We start from the raw sequence: 16417 nt of genomic DNA on the forward strand, positions 1-16417 counted from the left end.
GTGTGGCACCTTGTCAAAGGCTTTCTGAAAATCCAAACAGATAAAGTTCAATGGCTCTCTTTTGTTTTTACTCACTGGTTACATTCTCAAAGAATCTAACAGAGACCTTCCCTTGACAAAGTTGTGTTTTCTCAGCCCAATTTAACATGTAGTTCCAAGTATTACCATGTCCTTCCAAGTACTCTCCGATCTCATCCTTAATAATGGATTCTAAAATCTGACCTAATGACAGGCTAACAGGTTTTTCTCGTCTTTTAATTTCTTGTCTTTTGCCTCCCTCCATTTTAAACAGGGGTGTTATATTTGCCATTTTGTACTCCTTTGGGACCCACCCTGACTCCAGTAATTCCTGAAAGATCATCAATACCTGCATGGTCTTCTTACTTATCTCCTTCAGAACTCTGGGGGGCAGTCCATCTGGTCCATGTAATTTACCATCTTCTCGGAATTATAGAATTCCTACAGAGCGGAAAGAGGCCATTGGGTCTGCACCATCTCCGTCAAGAACATCCCACCAAGACCCAGCCCTGTACTGTGTCCCGGCAAGCTCACATTTGCCATGGCTGATCCACCTTGCCTGCACATCTTTGGACTGTGGATGGAAATCAGAGCACCTGGCGGAGACCCGTGCGGACATGGGGAGAATGTACAAATTCCACACAGACCCTTCAGCTTCCCCTGTACCTTCTCCTTAGTGATGGCCACCGCACTCACTTCTGCTTCAGACTCCCTTAAAGTTCTACTACTGGTGCCTTCCAACCTGAAGACTGATGCAAAATACTTGTTCAGTTCCTCTGCCATTTCTTTGTTCCCCAACACTACTTATTTGGCCCCTCTTGAAATTTTCTTTGGATTTACAGGGGTGTTTTACGATAACAATATCTACTTTATTGTGTTGACAAATGGATTGTTGAGATGATCACAGAAACAATAAGCAAAATTCATCAGTACTCTCAATTAACAATCATATATATATTAATATCACAATCAATGCATTTCCATCAGGTAAGCACGTAACTGGATCTTTCTAACCCGGCAGTTTTCACTTTTCATTTCTCAGATTTCACTCTCAGACAGAACAGTTGATGTAGTCACACTGTTCGTTAAAAATAGCATCCACTGTATTTTTCCCCATGTTGTAGCTCGTGGATTTGTGTAACCTTCATGTATAGAATCTGTGTTCGTTTTCAAGGAATTTATTACTTTCGTGATTTCAGGTGTTACATTCAGAAGGGTACCATGCTGCAATTCGAGCCTGCTGTTTCCAGAGTAATCCCAATGTGGAAGATTTTAAAAAGTATGTAAATTTCCCTAATTTACCTGTCTTTTAGATCCAAACTGATGAAGACCACGGTCCAGGTTTCTGTTCTTAACAAGAATGCCTATTTATTGCAAATGCATGGATTCTCACTACAGACAGATATTTACAAAGATTGGACACATATATGTACAAATTAAAACTGTAAGGCCCCTGTAAACTCATCTTCCTGCAGACAAACTTCGAGGGGAGAAGGATAAAACATGGATATTATAGGTGGAAAAAAATTCTAAGTCAGCTGTTCAGTGGTCCCTGTTCACAGGATTTGCGAAGATGATCTTGAGGATATAAAACAAATGAATAAATATCCCAGATTGACTTATTATCTATTAAAACCTGTGTTGATGATATGGCATTGCTATGATCATAAAGTAGAACATTGTCCAAGTTCCTGTGAGCATTACCGTAGTTTTCATTTGTATTCTCCATGTCGGGAACATAGTTAATTTGTACTTTACTGACTAAGTGACCTTTGCTCATCTACAGTTCAGTTGCAAACAGGCAATATTTTATTATTCTAATTTCGTAACTTTGGTTTGGAATTTTGTCATGGGAAATGTATTTCACTTATGCTCCTCTGCGTAATTGTAGCCAATCCTCCATTGGCAAAGAAGCACACAACTACAGCAGTTAATAAAAGAAAGAACTGCATTTATGTAGCATATTTTATGGTCTCCGGTATAAAAAGTACTTTATAGGCAGCTAAACTACTTTTGAAATGTCGTCACTGATGTAGCATAAGAAAACATGTCGTATTTAAAATAGTCAGAAGTAAAGAAAATGAAATAATAAAGAAATAGTAAATAGTAAAATGAATATGAAATTATGAATGTAAAGAAATATAAAATCTTCAGCCCCTTGCGAGTGGAGACATAGAATCAGGAGATGCAGAGTCAGTATGGAGCCTACCAGGGAGGAGGCAATTCTGGATCTGGTGTTGGGCAACGAACTGGATTTGATCAGGGACCTCGAAGTAAGGAAGCCATTAGAGGTAGTGATGATAATATGATAAGTTTTAATCAGCAATTTGAGACGGAGAAGGGAGAATCGGAAGTGTCAGTATTGTAGTTGAACAAAGGGAACTATGGAGCGATGAGGGAGGAGCTGTCTAAAGTTCAATGGTTCAATACCGTAGCAGGGATGGCAGTGGAACAACAATGGCAGGTATTTCTGGATATAATGCACAAGGTGTAGGATCAGTTCATTCCAAAGAGCAAGAAAGATCCTAAGGGGAGGCAGGGACGGCCATGGCTGACGAGGGAAGTTAAGGACTCTATAAAGATAAAAGAGAAGTATAACATAGCAAAGATGAGTGGGAAGCCGGAGGACTGGGAAGGTTTTCAAGAGCAAAAGAAGTTGACTAAAAAGGCAATACGCAGAGAAAAAAATGAGGTACAAAGGAAAACTGACCAAAAATATTAAGGAGGATAGTAAGGATAACAAAGTGTGGAGCTGGATGAACACAGCAGGCCAAGCAGCATCTCAGGAGCACAAAAGCTGATGTTTCGGGCCTCGATGAAGGGTCTAGGCCCGAAACATCAGCTTTTGTGCTCCTGAGATGCTGCTTGGCCTGCTGTGTTCATCCAGCTCCACACTTTGTTATCTTGGATTCTTCAGCATCTGCAGTTCCCATTATCAAGGAGGATAGAAAAAGGTATGTGAAAAAAAAATGGTTAAGACTAGAATTGGGCCCTTGAAGACAGAAAAGAGTGAATTTATTATGGGGATCAAGGAAATAGCAGAAGAGTTGAATAGGTACTTTGGATCTGTCTTCACTAGGGAAGACACAAGCAATCTCCCAGATGTAATGGTGGCTGAAGGACGTAGGGTAATGGATGAACTGAAGGGTATTTATATTCATCAGGAAATGGTGTTGGGTCTGAAGGCTGCTAAGTCCCCGGTACCTGATGGTCTGCATCCCAGGGGACTTAAGGAGGTGGCTCTAGAAATCGTGAACGGATTGGTAATCATTTTCCCATGTTCTACAGATTCAGGATCAGTTCCTGCAGGTTGGAGGGTGGCTAATGTTGTCCCACTTTTCAAGAAAGGAGGGAGAGACAAAACAGGAAATTATAGACCGGTTAGCCTGACGTCAGTGGTGGGAACGATGCTGGAGTGAATTATAAAAGATGAAATTACAACTCATTTGGATAGCCGTAACAGGATAGGTCAGAGCCAGCATGGATTTACGAAGGGGAAATTGCGCTTGACTAATCTTCTGGAATTTTTTGAGGATGTAACTGTGAAGATGGACAAGCGAGAACCAGTGGATGGAGTGGACCAGGACTTTCAGAAAGCCTTTGATAAATTTCCACAGAGGAGATTAGTGAGCAAAATTAGGGCACATGTTATTGGGGGCAAAATACTGAGTTGGATTGAAAATTGGCTGTCTGACAGGAAGCAGAGAGTAGTGATAAACGGGTCCCTTTGGGAATGGCAGGCGGTGACCAGTGGGGTACCACAAGGTTCGGTGCTGGGACTGCAGCTGTTTACAATATACATTAATGATATAGATGAAGGCACTAAAAGTAATATTAGCAGATTTGTCAATGACACAAAGCTGGGCGGCAGTGTGAAATGTGAGGAGGATGTTATGAGAATACAGGGTGACTTGGACAGGCGAGGTGAGTGGACGGATGCATGGCAGATGCAGTTTAATGTGGACAAATGTGTGGTTATCCACCTTGGTGGAAAGAACAGGAAGGCAGATAACTATCAAAATGGAGTCAAGTTAGGTAAAGGGGAAGTACAACGAGATCTAGGTGTTCTTGTACAGAAGTCAATGAAAACAAGCACGCAGGTACAGCAGGCAGTGAAGAAAGCTCATGGCATGCTGGCATTCATAACAAGAGGAATTGAGTATCGGAGCAAAGAGGTCCTTCTGCAGCTGTACAGGGCCCTGGCTTACAAGGATGAGAGGGGGTCTGATTGAGATGTATAAGATTATTAAAGGATTGGACACTCTGGAGGCAGGAACCATGTTTCCGCTGACGGGTGAGTCCAGAACCAGAGGACACAGTTTAAAAATAAGGAGTAGGGCATTTAGAACAGAGTTGAGAAAAAAACTTCTTCACCCAGAGAGCGGTGGATGTATGGAATGCTCAGCCCCAGAAGGCAATAGAGGCACAAGTCTCTGGATCGTTTCAAGAAAGAGATGGATAGAGCTCTTAAAGATAATGGAATCAAGGGTTATGGGGATAAGGCAAGAACAGGATACTGATTGTGGATGATCAGCCATGATTATAATGAATGGTGGTGCTGGCTCGAAGGGCTGAATGGCCTACTTCTGCACCTGTTGTCTACTGTAAAAGTTAATTGTATAAGATTGATTCAGACGGTCCCATATTTCTGGTGTTGGCAGCTTGTTCAGATAGGGAAAAGAACATGGTTGATCTTGATGAAGGGCCTAGGCCCGAAACGTCAGCTTTTGTGCTCCTGAGATGCTGCTTGGCCTGCTGTGTTCATCCAGCCTCACATTTTATTATCTTGGAATCTCCAGCATCTGCAGTTCCCATTATCGCTGGTTGATCTTGATTCTGCTCCTGTTTGTGACACAGTAGCCTCTTCGAGCAACAATTCTTGAATGTTGATGGGACATTGAAACGCAGGTAGATTATCGTGATCACTTGTTGAAAATGGATAGCAGCCAGTAGTTCTCTTTGCTCTCAACCAGTGACCAGTAGGCAATGGTCAAACAGTACGTAACCCAGAGGTCACAAGCTCCCCTGAGACTTGATGTCAGTTGAGTCTCGTGAATAACTACCCGCTCATGGACTGTCTGCCGATAAAGCATGGTATTAAATCTCACATATACTGCTCTCTACCATTTTAATCGAAGTATTTATCACTCGTTGTATAGAAACAGATCACACAAACTGAAATGGCATATGCGCAAATACCAACATAGAAGTTCTATATAGTAGCATTTTGTTTAAAGTTGTATTTATAAAATGAAAGGGTGAAATATTAATTTTCACAAATCATATTAAGGTGCTATAGAAATCTATGGAAGTGAGAAATTTGTTTTTTGATTCAATACATGTCTGACAAATGACAATTCAAAGAGATCTTTGTTTTAGCTCGAGTGGGTCGCGGAATCGTCCTCATTAGGGGCATTTAAGTGACTATTAGACAGGCATATGGATGGTAATATAAGATAGGGGTGGAGGTTTGATAGACCTGAGGTTTCGGGTAAAAGTTCGGCACAACATCGTGGGCTGAAGGGCCTGTACTGTTCGATGTTCTATGTATCTTATGCTGTATTCAAATCAGTAAAGTGAGTCAGTGACATTCTGCAATTTCCTTTTCCAGGGGTTGGAGTCGAAGAATCAGAGTGCTTTCTTTGAAAATTGTCTTGATCTGTCCATCCAAGCGTCAACTGGAGGAAAAATACAAGTGTCAGTACTAAATCTATCATTGCTGATACACTTGTAAACTGTAGGTTTAACTGGAGGTAAACTTTGTTTAATAAACTAGCACACTCAATAAACTGACAAAAATTACATACCAGATGTTTACTGTCTTCTCATAATCTCTGTGATGTCTGGTGAGGGTGCAAGTGAGAAGGCTCTCTGCCAGTAAGTTTTAGTTCACGCAAAGTTGCATCATTACTGAAGTTATTTATGCTGTAAATGAAGGAGAACAGTGATGTGTATATCCTGTGCATTATGTTCCTATTATCGAGTGTGTGTTTTTTGTGTGTGTGGACCTATTGATCAACTGGAATTTTTGATTATTCAGCACATTCCTGGGACCACAGGTGCTGTTTAACAAAAGGTTTGCTGTATTAGTATATTTCTGTATTTAGTCACTGCCACGATGAGTGTTAAATCATAACTTGGTCTGTGCAGAATGTGCACAGTGCATTCCTGCAAGATAAATGATGCGCTACATATGTATGATGCTATTGTTTCTCAAAGACACTAGCCTCAGCAGCTGTTTTTGTTCCCAATCATGTTTTCATCATTAGAATACTGGGAAAAATATTCAGAAGTGTGGTATGACTCTACTGCTCACTTGCAGCAGTGATAACACTTAATGTGAGGTCATGTTTTTGCCCATTTGTTGTTCTGTTGGTCAGCAATGTAACTCACAAACTAATGGGCATATTTCATTGAAAACTGATACATATGAGTATGGTCCAAGGAAGAACTGATTAGTTCTTGACAGATCTAGATTTATTTCTCTATTTTCTAAAGCATCTGTTAAAATTGGTAGGAACGGCAAATGATCATCTTTCTGGAATATTGTTGATTGATTTAGAATGTTGTGGATTGTGTCAGCCCTGATAGTAGAATTTGTCATAACTATCAAAATATGAGCAGATTTTTGAGAGCAGATTATCAAATTGGCCTGAAGCTTTCTCAGTGAGATGGAAGCTTTTAATAAAAGGATTTATTTTGTCGGCCTTGCATTTACAAAGAATCAGTCAAGTGGAGAAATGCCTCAAAGAAAAGCTGTGTAATTATAGACTCATGGATGTTTGGTGCACAGGAGGAGGCCGTGCGGTCCGTAGTTCCTGCACTGCTCAACAAAGCTCTGTCTACATTGAACTCACATGGCATTGATTTCCGTTTTGATTGTTTGGCCCATAGCCCTGGAGCCTACGGCAACACAAGTGAACATCTAAATACTGCTTAAATATTCAGACACTTTCTGAATCAGTCACACTTTCAGTCAGTGAGCTCAGGACTCCCACCACACTGGGAAAATAGGTTCTCCTCAGCTCCCCTCTTAGCTTTCTACCTGTGAACTTCAGTCTGTGCCCCCTGTTTATTGACATGTCTACGAATGGAAAAAGCAACTTCCAGTTAACCTTTCCATGTCCTTCAAAATCTTAAACACCTTCACCATGTCCCCTAGTCTGCTCCAATCTTGGCATCGGTCAGATGGGCAGGTCAGTGGCGGATTGATGTAGCCTGAAGAAGGAATAAGATGAGAGTACTTAACGTGGCAAAGCCTGTCGTGCCCGATGGAGGTCAGCAATGGCAGTCAGCAGTGAAGTCCACCGGCAAGGATGGGCGGGCCCTAGCCCAACGCAGGGGAATACAAACCGTCACGGGGGAAGCCTCGTTCAGAGTGTCTGCAAATTCGTGGCTTAAGAAAGGACTGTAATGTTTGACTTTTTAAACTTTTGTTTTTATTTTTCTACTGTTATACTAAGAAGACTGTCGTGCTGAACTTTTTAACTTATTCATTTATTTTTCTAACATAGAACGTGGAACGGTACAGCGCAGTACAGGCCCTTCGGCCCACGATGTTGTATCAAACTTTTACCCTCATCCTAAGGTCTATCTAACCTCCACCCCTACCTTATATTGTCATCCATTTGCTTGTCTAATAGCCAATTAAATGCCCCTAATGAGGCTGACTTCACTACCCTCTCCGGCATTGCATTCCACTCCCCTACGACTCTGAGTAAAGAAGGATGGATACCTTTTCTACTTCTGCAACTAAAATTTCGTACCAAGGTACTTTGTCCCTGAGATGACACCGTCTGAGGTGACATTGTACTCTTGTACCGTGTATTGAATACATGTGATAATAAAACCTAAATCTAAATCTAATGCATAGCAGGACACTGGGAAGCTTAGAGGAGAAAAGGGATGCTGGGGTGCTTGTTCATAAATTCCTGAAGGGGTCAGGACAGGCTAGTAAGGGTTGTTACAAAGACATATGGGACATCTCCCTTTATCAGTCGTGGCGTAGATTCTAAGAATGGGGAGGTCACTTTGGAGCTGTTTAAAAGTTTGTTTCGGCCACAGCTGGAGTCGTGTGTGGCGTTTTGGTCACCACCCATTAGGCCTTGTTAGCCCTCCAGAGTTCGTTAGCCCACATTTTTCCTGGTTGAGTTCCAATTGCTGTGCCCAGCTGACCAGTCAGTTGATCTCCTCCTGAAGTTTATTCATCCTGCCTGTCAACCAATTTTAGATCCAGTGTGCCACTTTGCCTTTGATCCCATGGCTGTTATTTACATGACCATTCCACCGATATCCTCCTCACTGAATTAGTGATTTGCTAGCGACACGGTCATACACTCTGTGTTTAAGCTGAAATGATGAATCTCATTGACAAATTTCAAGGGCCCTTGTGGCAAGCCCTGCACAACTCCACTCAAAGCAAACATCCTGTCAGATAGATATCTCTCTACCGTCAATCACCCTGTGCTCTCTGCCTCAGCCAGTTTTGGCTCCAGTGTGCCTCTTTGCCTTTGATCCCGTTGACTGCTGTTTTCTTGATCACTCTGCCAAGGGGGGCTTTACTAAGTCCACATCAAATGCATAAGCTCATCAACACTCCAACATCTCCTCAAAAAAGGATCAAATTTCTGAAATGTGACCTCATCTTAACAAATCCATACTGACTATCCCTGATTAATTCATGCAAGTACATTCTACCCCTAAGAATGCCTCTTTATAGCTTCTCCAGTGCTGAGATTATTCTGACTGGCCATAAATTTCTTGGTCTGTTCCTCTCTCCGTTTGTTCATAGTAGGACAACGTTAATAGTCCCTAGAGTCAGTAATTAAGAAAGCGCATGTAATGTCGTTTATCTCAAGAGGGTTGGAATATAAAAGCAGCAATGTGCCTCTGAGGCTTTATAAGGCTCTCGTTAGGCCCCATTTAGAATACTGTGTCCAATTTTGGGCCCCATGCTTCAGGAAGGACATTCTAGCCCTGGAGCGTGTCCAGCGTAGATTCACATGGATGATCCCTGGAATGGTAGGTTTAGCGTATGATGAACGGCTGAGGATCCTGGGATTGTACTCATTAAAGTTTAGAAGGTCGAGGGGAGATCTAATAGAAATTTACAAGATAATGAATGGTTTAGAAGGGGTGGACGCTCGGAAGTTGTTTCCGTTAGGAGGGGAGACGAGGACCCGTGGGCACAGACTTAAAATTAGAGGGGGTAAATTTAAAACTGAAATGAGACAACATTTCTTCAGCCAGAGAGTGGTGGGCTTGTGGAATTCATTGCCGCAGAGTGCATGGAGGCCGGGTTGTTGGATGCCTTCAAGGCAGAGATCGACAAATTCTTGATCTCAAAAGGAATCAAGGGCTGCGGGGAGAGTGCAGGGAAGTGGTGTTGAAATGCCCATCATCCATGATTTAAATGGCGGAGTGGACTTCATGGGCCGAATGGCCCAACTTCGACTTGTATCTTGTGGTCTTAAGGGGCTGGACATGAAGCCATTAGAGGTGAGTGTAGGTGGGGAGGGAGGGAGGGGATAGGTCACTCTGGGGAGGACGAACAGGTCAAGGGGGTGGGAGGAGCTTCATAGGTAGGGAATGGGGCTTGGCTTGAGCTGGGAGGAGCAGATGGGTAAGAGGAAGAACAGATTAGGGAGGTGGGAACGAGATGGGCTAGTTTTGGGATGCAGTGGTGGGAGTGGAGATTTTGAAGCTTGTGAAATCCACATTGATAGCATTGGGCTGCAGAGTTCCCAAGGCTCAGTTAAGGAAGGACAACAAACATTGATCAGTCAGTCATACATCCAGCAAGAAAACTTTATTTTTTTTAAAAAATAGGATGCATCTGTTAATCAAGTGGCAAAGCATTATCGAGTTTTGAGAAGATTTGTAGCTCAGGGTTCAGGTTCTGGATGTAAGATTGCTCAATGAGCTGGAAGGTTAGTTTTCAGATGATTCGTCACCATTCCAGGTAAAATCATCAGTGAGCCTTCGGTGAAGCGCTGGAGTTCGGTCCCGCTTTCTCTTCAAGTGTTTCGGTTTCCTTGGGTTGGTGATGTCATTTCCTGTTCTTTCTCTCAGAGGATGGGAGATGGATTTGGAGCCAATGTGTCCTCCCTGGTGTAGTTTGTGTATGGAATGAACTGCCAGAGGCTATTATACTCACAGTATTTAAAAGTCACCTGCATGGACACATGAATAGGAAGGGTCTGGAGGGATATGGGCAACATGCTGGCAAATGGAACTAGTCAGTTACGATATCTGGTCGGCCTGAAGGGTTTGTTTCCCTGCTGTACAACTCTGCGACTCTGTCTCTTTGTCTCCCCCTCCCCCTCTCTCATTTGCTCCAGACCCACCCCCCACCACACACACAATCTCTGTCTCTCCATCTCTGTGTGTGTGCGCCTCACTCTCTGTCTGTCTGTGTCTCTCTCTCTCTCGCTGTGCACTTCTCTGTCTCTCTCCTTCTCTTTCACTGTCTCTTTGGTCTTTGTGTGTGTGTGTGCCCCTCTCTGTCTCTGCCTCCCTCTGTATGTGCTTCTGCCTTTCTCTCTCTCCGTCGACCCCCCACCCACTCTGCGCCGCCCCTCCCCCCGCCTTTTCCTCCATCTCTCTTACTCTCTAGCCGAGCCTCTCCACCCGCTCAGCAGGGAGCGTTGTGAGTTTCTTTCGAACAAAGTTTAAAGATCTCTGTTTGAACCCAACCCATCCGCAATCAGACTGCATTTCTAATCCCCCCCCCCCCTCTCTCTCTCTCTCTCTCTCTCACACACACACACACACACACACACACACACACACACACTGTCTCTTTCTCCCTTTCAGTCAATCCCCTTCCTCTCCTGGTCCTACTCACGCCTTTTCCCACCCCCCGACTCTGCCTCGGCGATGAGTCCGCTGTCTGGATCCCTTTACCCAGGAGTGGGCTGAGGACCCAGCGGTTCGGCAGCGGGGATCATCGCACCACGCTCCTGGACCCCTACAACCTCCTGTTCTCCAGCGGCCTCCAGCATGACCACCGGGCTAGGAGCAGGCATCCGGGCTGCCGGAGCGCTCGCTGCTCAGTGGCTCAGCCCTGCGCCGCCTTTGCCGGGAGCGGGGATCCGAGGTGGGAGAAGGCCTCTTCGCCCGGCTCCTGGGCACAGCTACCTGCCTGAACAGCTGCCTGGCACCGAGCCTGCGCTCCCCGAGCACCCGGCCGCGGGTCCGCGACGCCTTCCGGGGCTGAGTAGCCGAAAACTATCTCCTACTGCAAGGTGAGAGCGGGGTTTGGGGTGAAGGGAGGACTGGGGACATGAGCACGGTCCCTGTTTCACATCCTGCGCCGCTCCTATCACAAGGCGAGGGGTTGGGAATGTATGTTTTGGGGGTGAGAATAGCTCTCCTCGGGTGAGGGAAGGCTGGGGACATTGGGAGGGTGTCTATTATACAGCCCTGCGCGGGTTTCCGTAGCCGAACAGCCTACTGCTCTCGTACTACAAGGTAAAGGGAAGGAGGGGGTTGGAATGGGGTGGGGTTTCGAGGATAGCCGTCCTGGAAGTGAGAGGACATGGTGAGAGTCACTATTGTACAGCCCAGTGACTGAATGGCTTACAGCTACTGCAAAAGGGTCGGTTTAGGAGAGGGGTGTTGTAGGGAGGTTTGGGGTCACGGGCAGAGCTGCTTTCTGCAGCTGAACAGCTACTGCCACAAGATGAGATGGGAGAAGGTGTTTTCGGAGTGAGGGGATGCTCCCTCACCCCGCCGCTGTGGGAAGTAGGATCTTTATCGCACAGCACTCCGACGACAAGGTGGGAAGGCAGGAGGGGCTCCTGGGGATGAGGGAAGGACAGAACCAGGGTCAGTATAAGGTTAGGGGCTGAACAGACCCCTTCCAGGGGCTATGGGGAGCTCTTGATGCCCTGCACCAAGCGACCAGCCGAGATCGACCCGCAGCTCTCCGACTACAAGGGGACCCTGTCTCAGAGGCTGGAGCATTTCTAGCCGGAGCTCTGAGGGAAAGGGTCATCGCATCCAAAACGTTATCTCGGTACTTTTTCTTCACAGATGCTGAGCATTTTCAGCAACTTGTGTTTGCATTTCTACCCGGAGGTGGGTTTGTGGAGAGACACCATGGGAAGGGAATGGGTGTGGGGTTTGATGGGGCAGTCACAGAGACTGTCGAGAGAGAGAGAGAGGCAACCCCTGTGTCAGGGTTTGGAAAATCTCCGGCAGTGCTTCATTTCTCTCTCAGCCGAAGGCGCTGCGTGCTTTGGTTTCCTTTGCTCTTGTACTCTCTCCCCCTGTGAATAAAGCCAGAGTGAGAGAGAGAGAGTTTGTGGTGGGAGAGAGAAAAGGGACAGAAAGATGGAAATAAAGGAGCATGACAAGGGAGTGAAATTAGGGCCAGCAGAGGTGAGAGAGGGGGAGAGAATCAGAGTGAGGGAGGAAGAGTGATAAAACACAAACAAAAGAGAATGGGAGGTAACGAGGTGTTCATGAGCATGAAACAGCAGGACATGCAGCATCAGAGGCCAGGGAAGCTGATGTCAGCCTGTCTGCTGTGTTCATCTCCCTTCCTCCGTTCCCCCCCTCCTCCTGCCCCTTTGCCCCCCTCCTGCTGCCCCTTTGCCCCCCCGCCCCCTCCTCCTCCTGCCCCTTTGCCCCCCCTCCTCCTCCTGCCCCTTTGCCCCCCCTCCTCCTCCTGCCCCTTTGCCCCCCTCCTCCTCCTGCCCCTTTGCCCCCCCTCCTCCTCCTGCCCCTTTGCCCCCCCTCCTCCTCCTGCCCCTTTGCCCCCCCTCCTCCTCCTGCCCCTTTGCCCCCCCCTTCCTCTTGCTCCCTCCATTCATCCATTCCTTCTTCCAGTCAGTCCTCGCTCCCTCCCTCCCTCGCTCCCTCCCACCAGCCATCCATTCCTCCCTCCCTCGCTCCCTCTAGTCAGTCAAAACAACTAAGAAAATTACAGCACAGGAACAGGTCCTTCAGCCCTCCAAGCCTGCGCCGATCAAGATCCTCTGTCTCACCTGTCACCTATTTTCTCACGGTCTGTGTCCATTTGCTCCCTGCCCATCCACGTGCCTGTCCAAATATATCTTAAAAGACGCTAACGTGTCTGCGTCTCCCACCTCCGCTGGCAACACGTTCCAGGTGCCCACCAACCTCTGTGTAAAGAACTTTCCATGCATATGTCCCTTAAACTTTGCTCCTCTCACTTTGAACTCATGACCCCTCGTAATTGAGTCCTCCACTCTGGGGGTAAAAAGCTTTTTGCTGTTCACCCTGTCTATACCCTCATGATTTTGTGGACCTCAATCAGGTCCCCCCCAATCTCCATCTTTCTCATGAAAATAATCCTAGTCTACTCAACCTCTCTTCATGGCGAGCACCCTCCATACAAGGCAGCATCCTGGTGAACCTCCTCTGCACCCTCTCCAAAGCATCCACATCCTTTTGGTAATGTGGCGACTGGAACTGTGCACAGTAGTCCAAATGTGGCCAAACCAAAGTCCGATACAACTGCAACATGACCTTGGCAAGTCTTGTACTCAATACCCCATCCAATGAAGGAAAGTATGCCATATGCCTTCGAGACCACCCTATTGACCTGCGTTGTCACCTTCAGGGAACAATGGACCTGAACACCCAGATCTCTCTGTTCATCAATTTTCCCCAAGACTTTTCCATTTACTGTATAGTTCGTCCTTGAATTTGATCTTCCAAAATGCATCACCCTGCATTTGCCCGGATTGAACTCCATCTGCCATTTATCTGCCCAACTCTCCAGTCTACCTATGTTCTGCTGTAACCTCTGATAGTCCCCTTCACTATCGGCTTCTCCATTCCTCCCTTGTAGTGCGATTAGGCAAGACTAAGGAGGCATAGAATGGGTTAGCAAAATGCAGGGCAATGGGGACAATTGAATTGTGGAGCTGGTTTAAGGAGCAGATATTGCGTGTCCTTGATAGGTACGTCCCTGTCAGGCAGGGAGGAAGCGATCAGCTAAGGGAACCGTGGTTTACTAAAAAAATTGTATCTCTTGTTAAGCAGAAGAGGGAGGCTGATGTGACGATGAGACCAGATGGTTCACATGAGGTGATGGAGAGCTACAGATTAGTTAGGAAGGATTTAAAGAGAGAGTTAAGAAGAGCAAGGAGGGTACACGAGCAGACACTGGCAGGTAAATAAAGGAGACCCCGAAAGCTTTCGATAGGTATGTGAGGAATAAGAGGATGACTTGGGTAGGCATAGGGCCAGTCAAAGACAGAAGTGGGAAGTTGTGTGTGGACGCTGTGGAGATTGGAGAGGTGCTAAATTAATGTTTCTCATCTGTTTTCACTGAGGGACAGGAGAATATTGTAGAGGAGGTGACTGAGTTAGAGGCTACTAGAATTGAAAGGGTTAAGGTTAGTAAGGAGGAAGTGTCATCAATTCCACAACGTGTGACGGTAGGTAAAGCCCCTGGGCCTGATAGGATTTTTCCGAGGATTGTCTGGGATGCTAGGGAGGAGGTGGTGGAGCCTTTGGCCTTGATCTTGGAGTCCTCATTATCTACAGGTTTCGTACCAGAGGAGTGGAGGATTGCAAATGTTGTGCCCTTGTTCAAGAGGGGCAGTAGGAATGACCCAGGCAATTATAGACCTGTGAGCCTTAGGTGTGTTGCAGGAAAAATTTTGGAAAGGATTATAAGAGACAGGATTTATAATCATCCAACAAGCAACAACTTGATTGGAGATAGTCAGCATGGATTCGTCAAGGGCAGGTCGTGTCTCACAAACCTCACTGAGTTTTTTGAGAAGGTGACCAAACATGTGGATGAGGGTCGGGCAGTTGGCGTGGTGTACATGGACTTCAGTAAAGTCTTTGATAAGTTTCCCCATGGTAGGCTCTCGGAGAAAATACAGAGGCTCGGGATTGAGGGAGATTTAGCCATTTGGATTAGAAACTGGCTTTCGGTAAGAAGGCAACAAGTGGTGGTTGATGGAAAATATTCAGCCTGGAGTCCGGTTACGCGTGGTGTGCCTCAAGGATCTGTTTTGTGACCACTGCTGTTTGTCATTTGTATAAATGACTTGGACGCAGGAATTGGTGGATGGGTTTGTGAGTTTGCAGATGACACTAAAGTCGGTGGAGTGGTGGACAGTGTGGAAGAATGTTGCAGGTTGCAGGGAGACTTGGATAAACTGCAGAATTGTCCCGAAATTTGGCAAATGGAGATTAATATGGATAAATGTGAGGTGATTCACTTTGGGAGGAATAATAGGAAGGCAGAACACCGGGTCAACGGAAAGATTATTGGCAGTGTAGATGAGCAGAGGGATCTTGGTGTCCATCTACATAGATTCCTGAAAATTGCCACCCAGGTTGATAGTGCTGTTCAGAAGTCTGATGGTGTTTTAGGTTTCATTGGTAGAGGGATTGAGTTGCGGAGACGTGATGTCATGCTGCAACTCTACAAAACGCTAGTGCGGCCTCGGTTCGAATATTGCGTGGTCGCTCCATTACAGGAAGGATGTGGAATCGTTGGAACAGGTGCAGAGGAGATTTACCAGAATGTTGCCTGGTCTGGAGCGAAGGTCTCATGAAGAAAGGCTGAGGAACTTGGGTCCCTTCTCATTGGAGAGAAGGAGGCTCAGGGGGATTTAATAGAGATATACAAGATGGTCAGTGGATTAGATAGGGTGCACAGTGAGAGTCTTTTTCCGAGGATGATGACTTCAGCTTGTACAAGGGGGTGCAGCTACACATTGAGGGGTGATGGATTTAAGACAGATGTCAGAGGCAGGTTCTTTACTCAGAGAGTGGTAAGGGCGTGGAATGCCCTGCCTGCCAATGAAGTTAACTCAGCCACATGAGGGGCATTTAAACAGCCCTTGGATCAGCATATGTTTGACAATAGGATAGTGCAGGGGAATGGGCTTCGATTAGTTCACAGGTCGGCGTAACATGGAGAGCCGAAGGGCCTGTTCTGCGTTGTGTTCTTCTATGTTCAGTTACAGTTCACAGATTACTCTACCACTCATTTTAGTGTTGTGTGAAAAGGATAATGAACATCTGCAGAAGGACGCAGAAAGTGTCAGTGAATGGACAATGGCAGATGGAGTGCAACGATGGTAAATGTGAGACTCCATTTTGGTAGCAATTAGGGCAAAATGGAGTATTAGTTAAATGGTGAAAAATTGTAGCATGCTGCTATTCCCCGGTTGAATGTTTTAAAGGCCAAGACAGACAGATCTTTGAACAGCAAAGGAATTGAGTTTAAAAATCGGGAGGGGATGCTTAAGTTGTATAGGGTGCTGGTGAGGCTTGATGTCGAATAGTTTGTACAGTTTTAGTCTCCTCACTTGAGAAAGGATGTGCTGGCAGTGGAGGGGGTGCAAAGGAGCTTCACAAGATTGATTCCACAATTGAAAATGTTGCTGTATGGGGAGAG

General features: G+C 45.9%; 1 protein-coding gene across 4 annotated transcripts in view; it reads left to right on the top strand.

Annotated features, from left to right (window-relative positions):
* Positions 1-6076, top strand: part of LOC132209282 (dystrophin-related protein 2-like) — a 157336-nt gene extending 151260 nt beyond the window's left edge. For 2 of the 4 annotated variants that reach the window (XR_009445378.1, XR_009445383.1), the window contains 2 exons: positions 1218-1297; positions 5630-6076. Coding sequence is in view for 1 of the 4 variants with exons in the window: in XM_059644410.1 (XP_059500393.1) it covers positions 5630-5752 (123 nt within the window). In the remaining 3 variants the exon portion in view is untranslated. The remainder of the gene's footprint in view (positions 1-1217; positions 1298-5629) is intronic. The other 2 variants (XR_009445379.1, XM_059644410.1) reach the window with 1 other exon arrangement.
* The last annotated feature ends 10341 nt before the right edge of the window (positions 6077-16417 follow it).

Source organism: Stegostoma tigrinum, unplaced genomic scaffold, assembly GCF_030684315.1.
Source record: "Stegostoma tigrinum isolate sSteTig4 unplaced genomic scaffold, sSteTig4.hap1 scaffold_80, whole genome shotgun sequence".
Classification (NCBI taxonomy): domain Eukaryota; kingdom Metazoa; phylum Chordata; class Chondrichthyes; order Orectolobiformes; family Stegostomatidae; genus Stegostoma; species Stegostoma tigrinum.